General features: G+C 37.3%; 5 protein-coding genes and 1 non-coding gene across 7 annotated transcripts; 3 read left to right on the forward strand and 3 right to left on the reverse strand.

Moving 5' to 3' along the window:
• Positions 1–555: 555 nt before the first annotated feature.
• Positions 556–1,969, forward strand: LOC120015549 ((S)-8-oxocitronellyl enol synthase CYC2-like). The gene has a single exon (XM_038868024.1). The coding sequence runs from the start codon at positions 641–643 to the stop codon at positions 1,790–1,792; it is 1,152 nt and encodes a 383-aa protein (XP_038723952.1). The 5' UTR covers positions 556–640; the 3' UTR covers positions 1,793–1,969.
• LOC120014268 lies at positions 1,943–3,960 on the reverse strand. The gene is made up of 6 exons (XM_038866183.1): positions 3,830–3,960; positions 3,489–3,585; positions 2,733–2,795; positions 2,592–2,639; positions 2,360–2,425; positions 1,943–2,266 (listed from the first exon to the last, which is right to left on the reverse strand). Exons 1-6 carry the CDS (start codon positions 3,958–3,960, stop codon positions 2,177–2,179), a joined length of 495 nt encoding a protein of 164 aa, XP_038722111.1. The 3' UTR covers positions 1,943–2,176.
• A 1,619-nt stretch (positions 3,961–5,579) lies between these two features.
• On the forward strand, positions 5,580–15,029 carry LOC120014644 (calmodulin-binding transcription activator 5-like). 2 transcript variants are annotated; one of them, XM_038866655.1, is made up of 14 exons: positions 5,580–6,298; positions 6,775–6,977; positions 7,168–7,293; positions 8,086–8,201; positions 8,889–8,977; positions 9,117–9,159; positions 9,532–9,649; positions 9,807–9,923; positions 10,020–10,078; positions 10,440–10,868; positions 12,062–12,759; positions 13,082–13,628; positions 14,285–14,593; positions 14,684–15,029. In XM_038866655.1, exons 3-14 carry the CDS (start codon positions 7,188–7,190, stop codon positions 14,729–14,731), a joined length of 2,679 nt encoding a protein of 892 aa, XP_038722583.1. In that variant the 5' UTR covers positions 5,580–6,298; positions 6,775–6,977; positions 7,168–7,187; the 3' UTR covers positions 14,732–15,029. The 2 variants fall into 2 exon arrangements, with proteins under 2 accessions (XP_038722583.1, XP_038722582.1); XM_038866654.1 differs by lacking the exon at positions 6,775–6,977.
• A 167-nt stretch (positions 15,030–15,196) lies between these two features.
• LOC120014645 (GTP-binding protein SAR1A) lies at positions 15,197–17,921 on the reverse strand. The gene is made up of 3 exons (XM_038866657.1): positions 17,616–17,921; positions 17,385–17,516; positions 15,197–15,695 (listed from the first exon to the last, which is right to left on the reverse strand). The coding sequence occupies exons 1-3, from the start codon at positions 17,742–17,744 to the stop codon at positions 15,375–15,377; spliced, it is 582 nt and encodes a 193-aa protein (XP_038722585.1). The 5' UTR covers positions 17,745–17,921; the 3' UTR covers positions 15,197–15,374.
• On the reverse strand, positions 16,250–16,373 carry LOC120015829. Its single transcript, XR_005471841.1, has one exon. It is a non-coding gene; the product is annotated as a small nucleolar RNA snoR83 (small nucleolar RNA).
• A 261-nt stretch (positions 17,922–18,182) lies between the features above and the next one.
• On the forward strand, positions 18,183–18,922 carry LOC120014673 (60S ribosomal protein L29-1-like). The gene is made up of 3 exons (XM_038866692.1): positions 18,183–18,288; positions 18,395–18,498; positions 18,607–18,922. Exons 2-3 carry the CDS (start codon positions 18,397–18,399, stop codon positions 18,688–18,690), a joined length of 186 nt encoding a protein of 61 aa, XP_038722620.1. The 5' UTR covers positions 18,183–18,288; positions 18,395–18,396; the 3' UTR covers positions 18,691–18,922.
• The last annotated feature ends 78 nt before the right edge of the window (positions 18,923–19,000 follow it).

Consider the following 19,000-nt stretch of genomic DNA (forward strand, 5'->3'; position numbering starts at 1 on the left):
TTCTCTCTCTTTCTTTCTATCATCTCTCTCTTACTTTTCATCACCTCTCTCTTCTTCATCAACTATATCCATACTTTATATTTCAAGTGTTATTTTCTACAACAACCTATAAAACAAGTGTCATTATCAAGAAAATGTGTTTTCAAGTATTCATTTTCATCCATTGTAGAACTCTAACACTCTAAATTTTCCATAAAATTCATTTTTAAACACTTGAAAAATATATTTCAAGTGTCCATGACATGCTCTTAGCAATAAATAAACTTCTCAACCACTAGACATTACTATGGTATCGTTTGGAAACCTGTTGGGTGACCTTGGTAAAAGCTCTCCTAAATATAAAAACCCCATATAAAAAAGGTTGTGTCAACCAAACGCATGATAATGTTTTTAGAATGTCGATTATACCCTTGCGTCTGACAAATTTCATGTAAAGTTTTTGGAAACTGAAAAGCAATCGCTATTAAGAAAATAAATGATAAAAAAAAGGTTGGCAACTAACAAGAGCCTTATCTTGGACTTTGTTTTGTTTGTTTATGAAGGTCCTTTGACTCTTTGAGATTTGTATTCAACCCATATTTCCAATGGACGGCTGTCATACAATCTCGTGTCCAGCTTCTTCTTATCTATAAAGGGCACAATGGATCTCGACCATTGGTCTCCTTCTCTAAACATGGATCTAGAGATGCCTCATCAATCAGTAGCACTAATTGTCGGCGTCACCGGAATGACTGGGTTGGCCTTAGCAGAAGCCCTGAAGAAGCCCACTGCCTTAGGCGGCCCCTGGAAAGTTTACGGCTCCGCTAGGCGGCCCAAGCCAAGCTGGTTTCCTTCCTCAATCACCGACGATTACATCATCTTCGACGCCACAAGCTTTGATGACACCGTCGCCAAGATCGATCCGGTAGCGTCGGAAATCACTCACGTCTTCTGGATTGCAATTCAAGTTCGTGAAAGTGAAGAAGCTAACGTTAGAGTCAATCAAGCTATGCTAGCCAATGTACTCGATGTTCTGAAATCAACTCCGAATTCACGGCTCAGCCACGTCACTCTCCAAACGGGCACCCAATACTACATGGGTCCGGTCCACTTTAACGATCAGGTCAATCCACATGACCCACCCTTTCTTGAAGATTTGGCCCGTTTACCATACCCGAACTTCTACTATCCTCTAGAAGACCTCGTGGCATCACACGCGCCAGCATTGACGTATTCCGTCCACCGTGCATCAATAATAATAGGCGCGTCTTCTCGAAGTGCGTACAACGCGCTGCTAACTTTAGCCGTGTACGCAACAATTTGTCGACGAGAGGGGTTACCGTTTAAGTATCCAGGTACCCGGTACACATGGGAGCATTTTTGTGATATGACGGATGTGCGTGTGCTAGCGGACCAACATATATGGGCCGCGGTAACGGGCCGGGCCAAGAATCAGGCCTTTAATTGCACCAATGGAGACCTTTTCAAATGGAAGAGTGTATGGAAAGTGTTGAGTGAGATTTTTGGAGTTGGGTTTGTTCCATTTGATGAGAGTGAAGAGTTTGATATTGTGGAGTTGATGAAAGATAAAGGGGTAGTGTGGAATGATATTGTGGAACAACATGGGCTTGTCAAGACCAAGTTGGAGGAGATCACTTGCTTTGGTGCTTTGCAAAATGTTCTGCATTTTAAGTTTCAACATGTTTGTAGCATGAACAAGAGTCGCGAATTTGGGTTCTTTGGGTTTGCGGATAGCCTTAAGAGCTTGGGGTTATGGTCGGAGAAGTTGAGAGAGATGAAAATCATACCATGAATAATTTGTTTTCATATGCTATTGTCTATGTGTGACAATAGCAAACATATGTTTATGGCTCCGTTTGGTAGAGTTCATTTATTGTCAAAATAAATTAGCTTATATTGTGCGGAAGAGGTACTACTATATTTATGTAATAAGGAGAGTATGTTTTTATTAATATAAAAGAGCAAAGTTGACATTAAAAGGAGTGTTTCAAGAACTGTATTGTTGTCCAATGTCAACAATTAAAGTCCTGTAAAAACGACACTAACTAAATTCTTTTCTATCTGATATGACCATATATCCCGATCGATCTACTCCTCTTGCACCAATATCATCCCTAAAGGTTAGGGGTGTTCGTTGTCGATTTTTGGACTATTAAGTGCGAGATCGACACAGTCTTCAATTAACTCCATTTGAGGTACTTACATGGCTAGCTGGACCAGATGTACAAGCAGGTCTTCTAGGGGGAAGTTGTTGGTGTGGTGTTCTCTGTAAACATAAAAAATGGATCAAATATTTAATTAATATTTTTCACAAAAAAAAATCATAAATAAAGAATTTAAAAATCAAAGAAATTAGTACCTGTAATTTTGGTCGGAGAGTCTCAATTGCCACTGTTGAATTTTCGTTCACTCCAGACGCACCTTGCTGTATTACATTTCAAAAAGCCACAAAAGAGGTTGAATGGTCTGGGCTTTAAGACTGATACTTGCAAGTCATTATCTAAGATTCAGCCCATTCATTTAAGCCCATTTAGTAAGCGGCCCATCTAATAAGAAATTTAGGCCAGTGTTTGTAACTTTAAATGGCATACCTTGCATAAGGCCCAATCAGCAGAGTCAAAGAAGGCCCGTTGATGGTCCTACATTCCATTATTAATCATCCAATTAATACATAAAATGATTAAAAAAACATATAGATATTTTCCTTTCATTTTTTTTAAGATCCAATTTACCTTAGAAATCAAAGGCTTTTTTTTGGGACCAAGTCCTCCATATTTGTTTCCCCCAGTCGCTGCCTAGTATTAACAAAAATGAAGAAGAATATGGTTACTAATATAATTAACAATAATGTTAGGCCAGGAAAAGATACAAAATCAAATGTGCCTCTAAATAGGACTTTATTCCAAATAAACTTTTATGCTCACAAATAAATGAAAATTGCATTTTTGTCACAATAATATATAAAACAAACACCACTTTAGGCTATATAAATGAACATGAAATTCATATTTATAGGTTTTGACAGGTTGTCAAATTAATTACCAACCTGAAATGGTTTTAAAACTAATATCTTAAAACATGCGTCACTTTAAATCCTAAAACTCGCACCAAAACTCACATTATAACTTTAAACCTAAAACCCGCGCCAAAACCCACAAATTATGTGATTGTTAGTATGGTTTTTGGGCTTAGTCCATCTTATATACTGCCTCATTACCTAATCGACACATATATTGCAGAGATTAAGACTTGTCTCAATGGCAACACTAGCTAGGAAAATGCAATAATTTTGTAAACAATAAAAACGTGTTGGAGGTGTTTATACTAACTAGTTTCTAATGAAGAATTTGTCAACCTATCCATGATTTTCTAACGGGCGGCTATATTAATAAAATAACTGAATTTTTAATTAATCACTTGGAAGAAAGAAAGAATTGTCCGTTTCCAACGGGAGCTAGCTGAAGGAGTTAATTTGATTGTCGTTGTACCTGGTTGTCCTGAGAGACAACAAATCCTTCGCTTTCATTGAAATCCGCCATATCTCCCCTCTCCTTGCTTGGAAAACAATCACCTAGAATCAGTAATCTATCATTAATTCACATAAGCCAAAATTAATATAAGAAGAAAATCAGATAATTAACAAAAGCAAAATCAATCAAACCTTAGTCTTTACAGAGAGAAAGAGAGAGAAGATGGAAGAGGCAATTCAAAGAAACTAAAGCAAACCCAGTAATGAAATTGACAACAGGATATGTATACATACATATATATATGTATAGGGACTAGAGAGAGAGGGGGGGGGGGGAGAGAGAGAGAGAGAGAGAGATACCTTGCAGAGGGAGAAAGGGAGATGCAGGGGAAAAAAGAAGGGAGGAAGTGATATAAAGAGATAGAAGGGGTTGAGTGAAGGGGGCCAGATAAGAATATATGTGTATTAGTTAGGTAAGATATATATGACATTGTTATAGCCTTATAGGAGGTTAATCTAAACCAGTCAATCAATCAATATAATATATATTGCAAGCAAAAATTGGAAACACAATAAGCCGACAATTTTGGGAAAAATACTTATGAGACTAATTAAAAAAATATAATATGTATTTTTATAAAATTAGAATTTCGTTTATCATAATAATTCATGGTTTTTTGCCGTTAAGGTATCAACATCGGTTGGTCCACAGCGCTAGACTCTCTCATCCAATATTACCGACAGCTTGTTTGTTTACATGTGTTTAATTATTGATTTGGTGTTCCCTTCAAAAAAATTTTAAATGGATTAAAACTTATATTGAATTACCGATAAAATGTTTTTTAACCTGAATTTGATAAATGATTTTTGTTGATTCCAATTTCTATACCACGTTCCACTTTTTAAAATTTGTCTTAATGTTGCAACAGTTTTTCGGTCTCACAATCACTTACGTGATAGTATAATGATAAATCTCCCTGTAACTAAAATTGTATGGACTCGGAATGTCTTAAATTCAATTTATAGCAATACCCTTATAAGCATGCGTTGAATTTTTTTTTACCAAACTTACCATGTCTTCAGGTGAAAAACTTATATACGCGCAAGTCGATTTTAGGCTTGTATCAAATGTTTCAAAGTGTGAACTTGTATCATAAATACTTTTCGGTTTTACAATTGAAATAATTAATTGAAAGAGTCCACTCTTCCTGAGTCACGGCCACCACAAAATGAAGGGGGGAAAATTTTAACGAATGTGATATAGTCAAGTTGACATTTTAAGAGTTGACAACATCTTTCCATATACCATAGGTCGTATATGTAATACGTTGAATGAATTACAAATTCTAAACAAGGACATTAATAAACTAAATTGGGATACACAAAATATGGAATGTGAAATAGTAAATACGACAACCTCCAAAAGTAGTAAAGACTATTCCCCCTTTGTGTACCATCATAAAACTTTAGCACATATTGTATGTATACAAGAGGAAGTTTCCTCTATCATGCCATAAGAAAAAGCATGAACACCCAATTCAAATCTCCAATTTGTTGCCAACAATCCCTCACTTGATATGGTTAAAGCATATACTCGATTTATGTGATACAAGTTTGAACCCCCGCACCCATTTACCGAAACAAAAAATTCTCCAATTTGTTTAAAGTATTTTGGAAATCAATGAACAAAGAAAACAGCACAGGATTTGATTTTAAGAAATTTAATATTTCTTGTAAGATACAGCTTAATTGAGAGGAAAATTCGGTTTGTAGTTGGAAATTTGGCATATTAGAGACTCGTTTGGCGCTGACCACTTTTTGTCTTTCATGGGCTTAGATGAGCCCATAAGCCTCCTTTTGTCTTTCATGGGCCTAGACGAGCCCATAAGTTCCACCTAAGTTCGTGCACTTTGTTTTTAATTTTTTTATCAAGTTTTATGGGCCTAGATAAGGCCACTCTTTTTATAATGGGCTGAGTTGGTCAGAACTTAGGCCCGTAGACCTGTTGGGCTCTTGGGTATCATTGTCAAGTATCAAGTATCAACAGTAATATGCAGGCCCCAGGCCCCCAAGTATACAAAGCTCGCCTGAATGGCAATGGACGCCAAGGTGTCCGTTACAATGGCTTAGAGGGGCAGATGTTGTCGATAGTGATGCGGGGAAATCTCGTGATGAAAGGCTGCTTAAAGGACCCAGAAGTCAATGAGGAGTCCTTTGCCAATGGTTGGTTTCGTTCAGGTGATGTTGCGGTAAAGCATCCGGACTCGTATACTGAGATCAAGGACGGATCAAAGAACAGTGATGTACACGTTGTAAAAAGACAGCACGGCAGGTCGGCAGCATAGAATTTCCCGAGTCTGAAAAGAAAAACATCTCAAAAGTAAAATGTCTCTTTCTTCGTACAAGATTGTGAAGAACCTTTGTCTACAGAACCAAAGAATTATTTCTCGGGGCAATGGTTTATCAGAATCACTCGCACTGACCGTCACCTGCATCGTCCACATCTTTTACCCAATAATCTCTCACTATTAAGCAGGAGCAGCCAATTCGTCTCTTATTGACCAATAAAAAGGACTCTTTGAGAACTCAAAACCCCCTCTCACCTAATTCGGTAATCATCGCCAGCTGAGCTAAGTTTTCAGCCCTTCGATCGCTTTTGGTTGATGATTGCGTACTTCAAGCTGCTTGTTTTGGGGGTTTGATTGATGGAATTATAGGCTTACGAGATTGGTGATTTTCTTGGGGGGATTTTTTTTTGGTTGAAGATGGAAAGTGCGGGTTTGGGTCAGCTCACGGGCTCGGAGATTCATGGGTTCCATACGACGAAAGGTATGCTACTTAATTCTGGTTTTTTTTTAAAAAAAAAAAAATAGTTTGTTTGTTTTTTAAGCATGTGTAGTTTTTAACTTTTTATTTGATGAAAGGGGGCATGGTTGAGTCTTGACTCTCGACTGTTAATTATAACCAAAAACTGGCGTTGTGCTTTGGAAGTACTTCTCTTATTTTTGAACTCTTAATTCATCCAGTGGTACCGATTATTGCTTAGAGTTTCACTCTTAAAAGCTAGAGGAACTCTGCAGGTTTTAGAGTATTCAGCGGACTTTCTCTGAATATGGGTGGAACCGTGGAAATAGTGTATGCAAGTCTTGTTGACTTCAAACAAATGCTTCTCTTTTTCCTTGTTGAACTATGAAAGAAATGGAAAGAAATGAGCTACTACTTTTGGAACTCTTATTTGCCATAAACATTTTGAAGCACTTAATGAAAGGTCTCACGATTTTTTGTCATTTCTGTTTTTACTTCAGAATGCAACTCTCTGCGGAGAGAATGTGCACGTCACAATGGTTGAAAGGACGGTCTGACTATAGTAAAAGTGGTCCAAGAATAAGCAGAATGCTTAGTGCTTGGTTGTAGTTAAGAATAAAGAAGAATGGCAGCATGGTGGTGTGCTGAATTTTAAGAGATTTTATTCTGACATGTGTTTTGACCCAATAAAGGCAGCATAGTGGTATGCTGTTTCTTAAGAGATTTTCTTATGACATGGATTGAGCTTTGTTAATTATTTTTTTTAAGGAAAATTTGTTATTGACCCACTCGTGGTTTTGTTTCATTTTCCTTGGTAATCTTATGCGTACTTTATATCAAAATACATATATTTTCATGCTTATTGATAGAATGAACTGTTGTTTTGTGGGCAGATTTAGATTTTGGAAACATAATGAAGGAAGCTGGAATGAGATGGCTCCGCCCAAATGAGATTCACGCGATACTTTGTAACTACAAGTATTTCAGCATTAATGTGAAGCCAGTAAACTTGCCCAAAAGTAACTACTACGCATTACTAGTAGTGCTGACATCAACAACAACAACTTTTCATCCCCATATTGTGATACATATTGCATTTTTCTTAAGGGTTACGTTTATATTGTGAGCAGTTATGTATTTGAAAACTGTAACATGTTTAATCACAACATAAAAGCGACTGGAATAGATCCAATCATTCCTTTGTAAACCACATAGCGTCTCTACTTGACTTTCTTTTTCCCAATGTCCTACTCTCGAGGCATTTCTGTTTTGGACTTACCATAAGTCCATGGTTCCACTGTTCTGACGGCATAATGTGTTTGCCAATGCTAGGAGACTACAGAAGCCCATTGACAGTCGCTATCTGTTGTTCGCATTAACTTACCTGGACTATTTTGTGGTGACTTCATTGCAATTTGTTAACTCTGCTGTTTTGTATGAACAGAGTATCTGTCTTCACCCTGTTAATCCTGGGCTAGCTTTACTATTTATATTTTATTTTATTTCTAATTATTTTTTGCTAAAACTGTTGCTTTTCCCCTTCCTTTTACCCATGCCTATGTGAATGTATGGTAATCCATCATTTAGGTGTCTATGTCTCTATGATGGGAGTAGAAGCAATGTCTAGTTACAGTCATGGCTTAGAGGCATTGTTGATAGTGCTCACTATGGTGTATTATGTTTATTTAACACATAATTTGCTGCTCCAAGTGTGTGTGTACTATATTCTTAGCGTGTTTTGTTGTTAGTCTATTAAAGAAGGAAAGACTGCTGCTTTTAGTTTCTGATCTTGGTTTCATTTCATGTAACAGGTGGTACTATTGTATTGTTTGATCGTAGAATGCTTAGGAATTTTCGCAAAGACGGTCATAACTGGAAAAAGAAAACTGATGGAAAGACCGTTAAGGAAGCGCATGAACGCTTGAAAGTGAGATTATATGACTATTCACACCCATGCTTTTAACCATTCGTGTGGGATCAATCTATTTTCACACTTCTGGTTGCATGGTAGATTGAGATTCTGTAGTTATATGATTGTTCAGATTCGGTAATTATATGATTAGTCTGTTTCCTTGTGCAACAAAGCTGAAATTATCTTTGTAGAAGCAATTATCTTCTTAGAAGACATTTTTGTTATATTACCTGGTGTTATACTGTTGTTTAGTCACATGTTGACATGCATCGAAGTGGAAAAATGTAGGCTTGCGAATATATGAACATAAGAACATGCTTAACTAATATTTTTTGTAACATAATGGTATTTAACTAAGGTACATTCTTATTCAAACAAAACTAATGTGCCTTCTTATGCATTAAGTGTATTATAGTTTTGAAGTCTTCTAGAAATGTATTATGAGTGTGAATGTGCGATTCGATGCGTTGATTCTTTTCCCTTTTGTTGCTGTGAGCAAAAATGCTTGAATCTTTTTAGGTCACTGTTATTATTTTTCTTGCTATCCCCTACAGCTTTGGAATATGAAATCTAGAATCTTCTTTTTTTTGGCAGAATTTGCATTTTGTATCAAGTAATTTATGGTAATACTTCCTTCTGTATAGTGCAAATAATTAATTGACATTTGTTTGATTGTATTGCTCGTTTTATTTCATTGTTCAGGTTGGTAATGAAGAAAGGATTCATGTATACTATGCACGTGGTAAAGATAATCCAAACTTTGCTCGCAGATGTTATTGGCTGCTTGACAAGTATGTGATAGTTAAATTCACAACTATACATTAGTGAATCATGCCTTTCATATGAAAATGTTTCTCTCTCACCTCTTCCAGAATTTGATTCTGTTTTGGTAATTTGTTTGCAAATATCTTGGTGTTTCATTTGTTTCAGGTCTCTAGAGCACATAGTCCTTGTCCACTATCGTGATCAGGAGGTTTGTTTTCTTGCTGCTTGTTTTCTGTTCGTGAGATTGATAAAATCAAAATCTTTATTTTTGGCACTATACCTTTGTCTGCTCATGGAATTGATGGTTTATTTTCATGCATGCTACCGTTATAGCGTAGGAATGAAGTTACTATGTTGTTTGCTTGTCAATTTAAAGCTATACTCCCCTCATATCTTAGTTACTTGGTGGCTTGATTTGTTTCATTTGTTCCTGAATAAAGGGAAATGAAGTAGAATTTTATGCTTAAATGTTTATCTGGTCCCAGGTTGGCAGGTTTCATTTTGCATTTGCTCTCTCCTCTCTGTGAAATAACTAGATGTTTTATTCTTCTCATGGGATTCGATTGTCTTATGCTATCAGTTGTTGGGCTCTCCAGTCACACCTGCCAACTCAAATTCTACTTCTGCTTCTGACAACTCAACTCCTTCGCTTTTATTGGAATTTGATTCTGGAGATGGTCATGCATTTAAACAATTAGGTACACTTGTTGAATTTATTACCAATACAATTATATAGTGAAAGAAACTATTATTGCTGCAGTTTCCACCTTGAGATGGACTTTCCTTATAATTTATTATTCATTCAAATTAGTTAAATATACTGTGATCACATTGTCTGCAATTTGGAGTTAGCAGAGCCTCGTGATAGTTTAACTGTCAGAAGTCACGAAATGAGGCTTCATGAGCTCAACACACTTGAATGGGATGAGCTGGTTGCAAATGATGCTAACAATCACACAACATCTAATGGAGGTGAGGAACTAGATGCTGTTTCCAGTAGAGCAGCTAGTTAAAGAGTCCAATAATTGTGTTTTATCACCATATTTATCCATTGGTTTTTGGTTACAGGCAAGGTTCCATATTCAGGCATGCAGAATCAAACTACATTTTGCGCGTCCATGAATGATGTAAGCACATTTTTTGTAGTTCTTTGTCATTTATGATGTCATTTTCATTTTATATAGCCAAGCTGTGGGACTAATACTTAACTAGTTGCATTTTTTTTTTCCTACTTACTTTTCTATTTATCTTCGATATTTATGTTCTTCGGGCAAGGTTTGACCTAGACTATCAACGTTAGTTGACTTTGCTAATAGACTCTGCCATTAGTATAATTTTAATTTATTAGGTTCTAGAAATGTTACTTCCGCTATTTTTCCTGCTCACTTGATTTGTTAAATGGCATGTGAAGATTTCTCCTAATGAATTCAATATTCTTGTGTTGCCAATGTTGGTTTAGTATGACTATTTAATAGTTTGTTTTTCCAGGGTAGCCGAGTTCCAGCCTACAATTTATTAACTGAAATTTCTTTACCGGGTAATTTAGCTCAGCCAGTAGCTAGCAGTGAAAGAAATCAATTCAATGTTCCGGATAGTATTAACAGTCAGACAATATGGGGTCAAGTTAACTCGAATGCGCAGAGAAGGAATTCTGGTGCTGTGGAAGCTTGTGATTCTATGGATAATTTGGTCAATGATGGTTTGCAAAGTCAGGGCAGTTTCTGTAGGTGGATGAATGACATCATAAGTGACTCTCCAGGCTCAGTAGAAGATCCTGTGCTTGAATCTTCATTTTCATCTGGTCATGATTCATTCAGCCTTCCTATGATGGATCAACATCATTATTCTGAGACAGAACAAATATTTACCATAACCGATATCTCGCCTGCATGGGCATATTCAACTGAAAATACCAAGGTTCCTTTTTCCCCCACTCATCACCCTCCCCACTGGTTTGGTGTGTATTAATCATTGCTATTATTCTTTATAACCCAACTTTAAGTAGAGAAAATATGCATGCTAGTTGACGTGCTTTCTGTATTCCACTCTAAGAAGAGTAGCGAGAAAGGCCGAAGTATTGAAGTAGCAAGTTAGAGGAAGAGAATAGTGGATGAATGAATTGGATGGATAACTTGAGTATTGGACTCTATTGATTCCATATTTATTGACTCCATTCTTTGTTCCACTACCAATCATAAATCCTGATAGCTTGCTAAATATTAGTGGAACAATGACCATGTCTTGTCAATCTCTCTCGACATGTGGACATATGTGGTGATATAATCTTTTGATGGATTGATATTAAATTTTGTTTGGTTTGATTGACTAATCTTCATCATTTAATTAGGAAAATTGAAATTGCATTGCATCAAATATGCCCTTTTGATTTTTATTTCATGGGGGATTTTGCGAGGAAAATGTCTTTTACATATGCATGCTTGGATTTGAGTTTGACAATTTAACATTCTTATGGAGATAGAACTTTCAGTTTCAACCAACAATGACAATTTTTCTAATGGTATATATCTCAGTACTTACTTCTGAGATGAAGATTGTAATCCTTATAATGTAAGAAGGAGCATTGAAAATGCTACCGGGTTACGTGTTATGCTTCATGCTAGGTTTTGTGTATTTAACATTAGCAACCGTTGTGCTAGACTAGTATTTCATGGAATGATAGAGGTTGCTGATTCAACTTTATCAAAAGGAATTTGAGACTTGATGGATCTCTTGGATGAAGTTGTACGTGATGATTATAATAAGATTTTGTATTACCGCCAAAGCTAATTGGTGTTCTGAGTCTTCTGAACCTAAGCCATGGTTTGATTTCATATTTGTTAAATGGTGATATCATATTGTGGTGTTGATTTAGAAATTCGAAGTTTTGATTAGTTGGCGTCAGTTAGCAGTTGTATAAACTTTTTTCATACACTTATATATGAATTTATAAATGGTTTGAAATCATCTAGGTTAGTCAAATGGTTCATAGAATTAGGTTAAACATCATGTTTGTCACTATTTGTAATGATTAATTTTTATAGTGGGATTGCCGTATCCGAGATTTTGTTTTATGCATTTATATTGAAATCAAATAATTTTTTTCATTGCAGATCCTAGTCGCTGGAGTTTTTCAGGAGCAGTACCTACACCTGGTGAAGTCCAAGTTATTTTGTGTCTGCGATGGAGTTTCTATTCATGCAGAAATTGTTCAGATAGGGGTTTATTGTTGTTTTCTGCCTCCTCATTCCCCTAATTTAGTAGATCTCTATATGAGTCTTGACGGCCAAAAACCCATTAGCCAAAATGTGAATTTTGATTATCGTGCTCCTTCACTGCCTGATCCAATTGTGTCATCAGGGGAGAAGACCGAGTTGGAAGAGTTCCAGGTCCAAATGAGGCTTTCTTATTTTCTTTTCTCGACATCTAAAAGTCTTAACATCTTAAATAATAAAGTGTCACCAAATGCCCTGAAAGAGGCTAAAAAGTTTTCCAGCAAAACCTCTTCTATTGCCAATAGTTGGGCATATATGATCAAGTCAATTGAAGACAACAAAGTTTCACATTTGCAAGCAAAAGATGTTCTGTTAGAAGTCACAGTGAAGAATAAACTAAAAGAATGGTTGTTGGAAAGAGTAGTTGAAGGCTCTAGAATGACTGAATATGATGCTCTAGGTCAAGGAGTAATCCATTTGTGTGCCATACTTGGATATACATGGGCTGTATATCTATTTTCTTTGTCCGGCCTATCCCTGGATTTCCGTGATAAATTAGGATGGACAGCTCTTCATTGGGCAGCGTATTATGGAAGGTATGCATATCCAACATATTGCATTGATTCCTGTTATATTTCTTCATGATTCACTTGCCTGCTGCATCTTTTCAAACACTTGAAGCTCGTAGAGTCCTTGTCATTGTAATGTGAACTTGATTGCACTCTGCTCCTTCTGTACCACTATTGCTGTTTTGCTAATATTGGTCATTACAAAGTTGAAGCTCAGCGTGACGAGGAGTCGGGACAGTGCCAACAATACATGCATACAATTTTTGCTTTATGTACAGGTTTTGAGAATGGCTTTAATTATTTTGGTTATTTTCAACTGATATCCGAATCTGAAAATTTATTTGTGTAGGGAGAAAATGGTTGCAATCCTTTTATCAGCTGGGGCAAAGCCAAACTTGGTCACAGATCCCACTCCTGATAACCCTGGTGGATGCACTGCTGCTGATCTTGCATCTATTAAGGGTCATGATGGCTTGGCGGCTTATCTGTCAGAAAAGGCTCTGGTTGAACATTTCAAGGATATGTCTGTGGCCGGAAATGCTAGTGGCACATTACAAATCAGCGCAAGTGACGTAGTAAACTCTGAAAACCTCACTGAGGATGAGCTATATCTGAAGGATACTTTGGCGGCATATCGTACAGCTGCTGATGCTGCAGCACGTATACAGGGTGCATTTAGGGAGCACTCTTTTAAAGTAAGGACTAAAGCAGTTAAAGTTTCAAATCCTGAAGATGAAGCACGGAATATAATTGCAGCGATGAAGATCCAGAATGCCTTCCGCAACTTTGAGTCACGAAAGAAGATGACTGCTGCTCTTCACATCCAGCATAGTTTTCGTACTTGGAAAATTCGTAAAGAATTTCTGAATATGCGTCGTAAAGCAGTCAGAATTCAGGTAAGGCTTTTTTCACATGTTTACCGGCAGATTAATTTTGCTAAAACACAGAGAGTACACTGCATCCATGCACTCAAAGTTGTTAATGTTGCATGGATTATACTAGGAGAAGTCTCATCTGGCCTAATAATAAAATTTGATTTGCAATCTTCAAGGCAAGCTATGTACTTATTTCGTCTGATACAATTATCCTCTTAATTGATTATTTTGTTTAAGTTAGCTGTTTGGACCTCTTAGCGCATGTGCGTGGGGGGTCGCAGGTTCTAACACCCACTCCGGTGCAATTTGGTGTTATTTCCGCACTAGGCTTCGGCCTAGGACTTAACCAGCCCATATGGTTTATGGGTATTGCATTTGGCTCATGGGTTTACCATTAGGGTGGAGTCCGGTAGGCTGTGCTTTCGATGGGTTCCCTCATCACCAAAAAAGGAAAAAGAAAAATATTATCCTCTTAATCACTTGCTGAAAACTACTGTAATACTGGCATAGATGGCCGAGAGTATTTGCAGGTGAACCTAGCTTCTTGTTTGTTCTCTGTGTTAGGTTCGTTTGTATAGACGGCAAATCAATTATAAAACATAATAAATTTTATCAATGCAATGGTTGCTACAGGAGAGCTTTCAGAAAGCACTGATTGCAATTTAATTCTTGTGTAGGCTGCTTTCCGGGGATTCCAAGTAAGGAGGCAGTATCGTAAGATTATCTGGTCAGTTGGAGTGCTTGAGAAAGTAATTCTGCGCTGGCGTCTAAAGAGAAAAGGTTTCCGGGGATTTCAGATAGACCCTATTGAGACAAATGTAGACCAGAGTCATGTAATTGACCCAGAAGAAGACTTCTACAGAGCCAGCCGCAAACAAGCTGAAGACCGTGTGGAGAGGTCTGTGGTTTTTGTGCAGGCCATGTTCCGCTCGAGGAAAGCTCAACAGGAGTATCGAAGAATGAAGTTGGCTCATAGTGAAGCAGAGGTAGTTATTTTACACAAAATTGATTCTGTTATTCATTTCATCGTTATACGAACAAACTGAATAAACTAATTGAATCTTGTTCTGTCACAGCTTGAATACGAGGGGCTTCTCAATGGTGATACTGGTATGTACGGTTGAATTCGATGTGGTTGAGACAGCCATAGCCATTCCATATGATGTTAGTGTAATAATGAGTTAATGACTGACCCAGACTTTATTTAGCTATCCATGGCCGCAAATGCCAGAATTAGTTTAATGTAATTGTGCATTTCTGACCCTCTGAAACATTTTAAAGATTTTGAAGGGTCCTCTTTGGGATGTCACAGCAAGTGTAAGTTTGTTTACAATTGGAACCTTCGTCATGAATCTGAAGGCAACCGTATGTCGGGGGATTCTTCCATCAATGATGCAGCTCTCTTGTGCGAGTTTTCTTTTCCTTTCCTGTGCCTCTAATCTATACGTAGCTTATGATTACTGTTACCAGTAAAATAGCAAATCAGGTGAAGAATCAAAGTTTGCCAGTGCCAACAAGGTTTTTGACCATATCATAATCTCGGTGACCAGGTTTTTTTGACTTAAAACCTTAAATCTGAAAAATAGACCTAGTCTTTAAAGTTCCAATTTGGATCTAATTGTGTCATCAAAATCAAAATCAAAATTTAGAACAGCAGTTGATGGTTCAACAAATTGAAGACAAACAAGAAATTTCAATTGAATAACAGTCGATGCACTGCAAAAATGAAGGAAAAAGTCCTGAAAGAATACAAGCCCATTGCTCCGTCTACTTGATGTATTGAGAGAGCCACTTAAAGCCGTCTCCATATCCCATCTTGCGAACAATACTGCACATGAAAACCTCGAGTGGTCGAAGATTGGATTCCACTAGATTCACCTTTCCCTTGCCAGTTGTGAAGTTGGTGAGCCCTAGATGATACCGAAGCTCATCTTCTGAAGCGGCGTAAGGAATGTCAATCTTGTTGCCTAACACCAGAAATGGAACATTAGCCAGGGATTCATCTGAAAGAAGGGCATCTAGCTCCTTCTTCGATTCTGCAAACCTTTCCTTGTCGTATGCATCCACCAAGTAAACCACCGCATCCACCTGCTCACAAAGAAGGGGAGAGTATCAAGTCTAAACTGTTTTAAGCTGAGGGATGTCGGACATATTTACAAGTCCATAGAAAGAAAGCATCTACTCCAGTACACGAGCAATCTATTAAACTGTTTGTTTTGGAAACACACAAGAAAAGGCAAGCCACAAAAGAGCCATTGTCTTTCAACTTCTGGATGATAAGCTAAATTTTTTAATGCTGTTGGGCAATGAACCACTAGAAAGCTGTGACTGTACCAACGTTTGCGTAATGTGATATGGTTGCAAAACTTTAGGAATTATCAGGTGCTCGAAATAAACTTCAACGTTCGAATGAGCATAGCAAATCAACAAATCATTGTCTCACTCAAAACACCTATAAATATGCATAAATATACGAAGAACGAAGTAAAAGTGAAGAGACACTGGCCTGTTTAAAGGAAAACCTAAATGACATTTCAAATATTTTCAAAGTTCTCAAAAGAGCTGCCATTAATCAATTGAAGTTCTCTCTTGAGACCACTTCATGGTTCATATCAGGCATCAGAATGCCCGCCTTGAGGGCATAATGTATGGAATGCTACTATTGAACACCTCCCTAAAGAGAGAAGAGATGCTATCAGCGAAACATCCCTAGCCAATCTATGCCTCCCATGAATCAGATAAACACAGTAGAAGTCTATCTGGGATTATGAAGGCAAAGGAAGGGCAACCGGCCGTGGGTATGAACGAAAAAAAAAAAAAAAAAACCTTTTCAACCCTTAAAGTTCAACCAACCTTTAATGAGATTATGATCCGTATATAGAGACAAATTGACAGTGGAAAGATGTTTTAGAGTTATACGCATACAACAAAAAACCAACAAAATAACAATGAAAAACAATGTGCATCCATGGAGAAAAGAGAAATCATCAAGCACACTGCACCACTTTCTTGTACAGTTCATGTGAGACAGAAACATCGGAAGTTTTTTGTTCGGTATCATTAGCAATTAAATAGCAAAATCCATTACATCATCCAAGACAGATGCAAAAAAAAAAAAAAAAAAACACTGTCAAAGACAGAAAAGCAATTACACTAGAAGCATACAGTTAGACAGTTAGGCAATCAGTTTTGAAGATGAATTGTTTCTTATAGAGCCACGGTTACATCTAAGATTTTGCTTTTTCTGTACAGTTCATGTGAAACAAAAGCATCGGAAGGTTTTTGTTCGGTATCATCAGCAACTAAATAGCAAAATCCATTGCTTTGATCACATCATCCATGACATATGAACGTAAGAAACACAAAATAAAAGGTAAGAGACCTACGTCCACATCACTGCAGCGTCGCAGTTACATTTATCACACAAGTTAAGATGGCATAGAAAGAACCAAAATGATTAGAAACATGTGAGATCTGCAATGCTCCAAAAATGTCAATGGTCCAGCTTCAGCAAGTCAATCAATCCAATTACATCAGCCACCATCTTCTCATTCACTAGCAATGAAATAAACTGACTGATATATGTACAAACAAACATTCAAATCGTACTTAGTCAAAAGTAACCCAATAAGAACCCATTTCAGCAGTATTCTTATGTATATAGATCAGCAGAATACGGTCACATAATAGCATCATAAGAATCAAAATAATGGCTCATCTTTTCCTTCATTTTGAACAAACAATGAACAATATGAAATCTCGGGAAATCAGTTTTACCTTAGCATAGTAATCCTTCCAGACTCGACGAGCGATCTGGTGACCACCCAAATCAAAAGCCTTGAACTTGATTTTACCTATACTCAGCTCCTCAGATGTTGGATGCTGCGTTGGTTGGTGCTGTACCAGTCTCTGCATAAGATCCCCATGTCAGTAAACCCAAAAAAGAGAGGAAAAAAGAAACTCAATAACCAAAACAGAAAAACAAACAAACAAACAAGCGGATCAAACCTCATCTTTCAACATGTGAAGGAGAGTGGTCTTGCCAGCATTGTCGAGACCCAAGAAGAGAATCTTAGCCTCTTTCTGCCATAACCCCAAAGATGCAAGAATCCCATAGAACCAATCGAAAAAGAACATGATTTCTTCTCAAAGGTCACCTGATTGAAAGGCCAAAACACAGAGATCTAAAGGTGTTTCTGTAGACCGAATCAGATATGGATTGATTGTGTCGTCATTTCTTTCGTTTTATAAAGGTAAATTGGTCCAACGCTGCAACTGGAAAAGAGAGAGAGTCAAAGAGCCCAGAGGAGTAGGTGAACACGAGGGTGAGAGGCTGAAAATCCCCATTATTATATCTGTTGGGTTGGGCCAGTATTAAAAGACCAGGCGCAATTAAGCCTGGAAATTGTTGGCCCATTAGATCACATGCTTGTGGCCCAAGGTCAAAAGCAGAAAATAACCCAAAATAAGAGACAGAGCCCATAGAGTAGAGTTTTAGGCCCGTATTAGGTCATTGCTTTAATTTGAAGCCCAAGCTCTGCAGAGTAGTCAAGAAGGGTAGTTTAGTCATTTAAATTTATATATATAAAAGAAGAATTAGGGTTTCACATAATCCCTTTTAGAAGATCAGAGCCGACCTTTCCTCTCCTCCGTTTTCCGTCAAAGCGAAACCCTAGAAGAGGTCAGGCATAATCATTTGCAATTTCAATTGATTGGACTCTGCAGATTTACTTTGAAATCAACAAATTACTGATGTAGTTTTCATCCTCTCGTAATCTTGGATGCAGGAATGGCCAAGTCGAAGAATCACACCGCTCACAACCAGTCTTACAAGGCTCACAAGAATGGAATCAAGAAGCCCAAGAGGCATCGCCACACCTCCACCAAAGGGGTGGGTATCTTCACCTGCTACAACTTGAATTTCTTTTGAGCTTTTTTTTTGGTTCACTTTATCTGTTTGTGAAGTTAATCGTCTTTCTTGAATGATTTTTGCTGGTAGATGGACCCGAAGTTTCTGAGGAACCAGAGGTACGCGCGTAAGCATAACAAGAAGAGCAATGAGGCAACAACAGAGGAAGAATAGTCGTATGGAAATGAAGCTATTTGGAATCTTCTTCAGGGTTTTTAATTTTGGATTCAATCGTTGGTGTTTTCTGTTTTGTTAATTTCTCGAATCTTTAGTAGTATAGTCCCTTGTCGTTACTGTCATGGGTTTTCCTCATTGACTTTCCTGAATTGTTACTGATGTTTTTCAAGGATCATGTGTCCGACTGAGTTTATTAGAATCAAGCTTTGCTTTTGAATCATTTCTGTTTTGATTATTATGTTGTAGAAGTCTTGGTTCATTATTTTCTTTTCGATTGTTATATTTGCTGAAAGATAGGGTTACCTAT

This window comes from Tripterygium wilfordii, chromosome 14 (assembly GCF_013401445.1).
Source record: "Tripterygium wilfordii isolate XIE 37 chromosome 14, ASM1340144v1, whole genome shotgun sequence".
Classification (NCBI taxonomy): Eukaryota; Viridiplantae; Streptophyta; class Magnoliopsida; order Celastrales; family Celastraceae; genus Tripterygium; species Tripterygium wilfordii.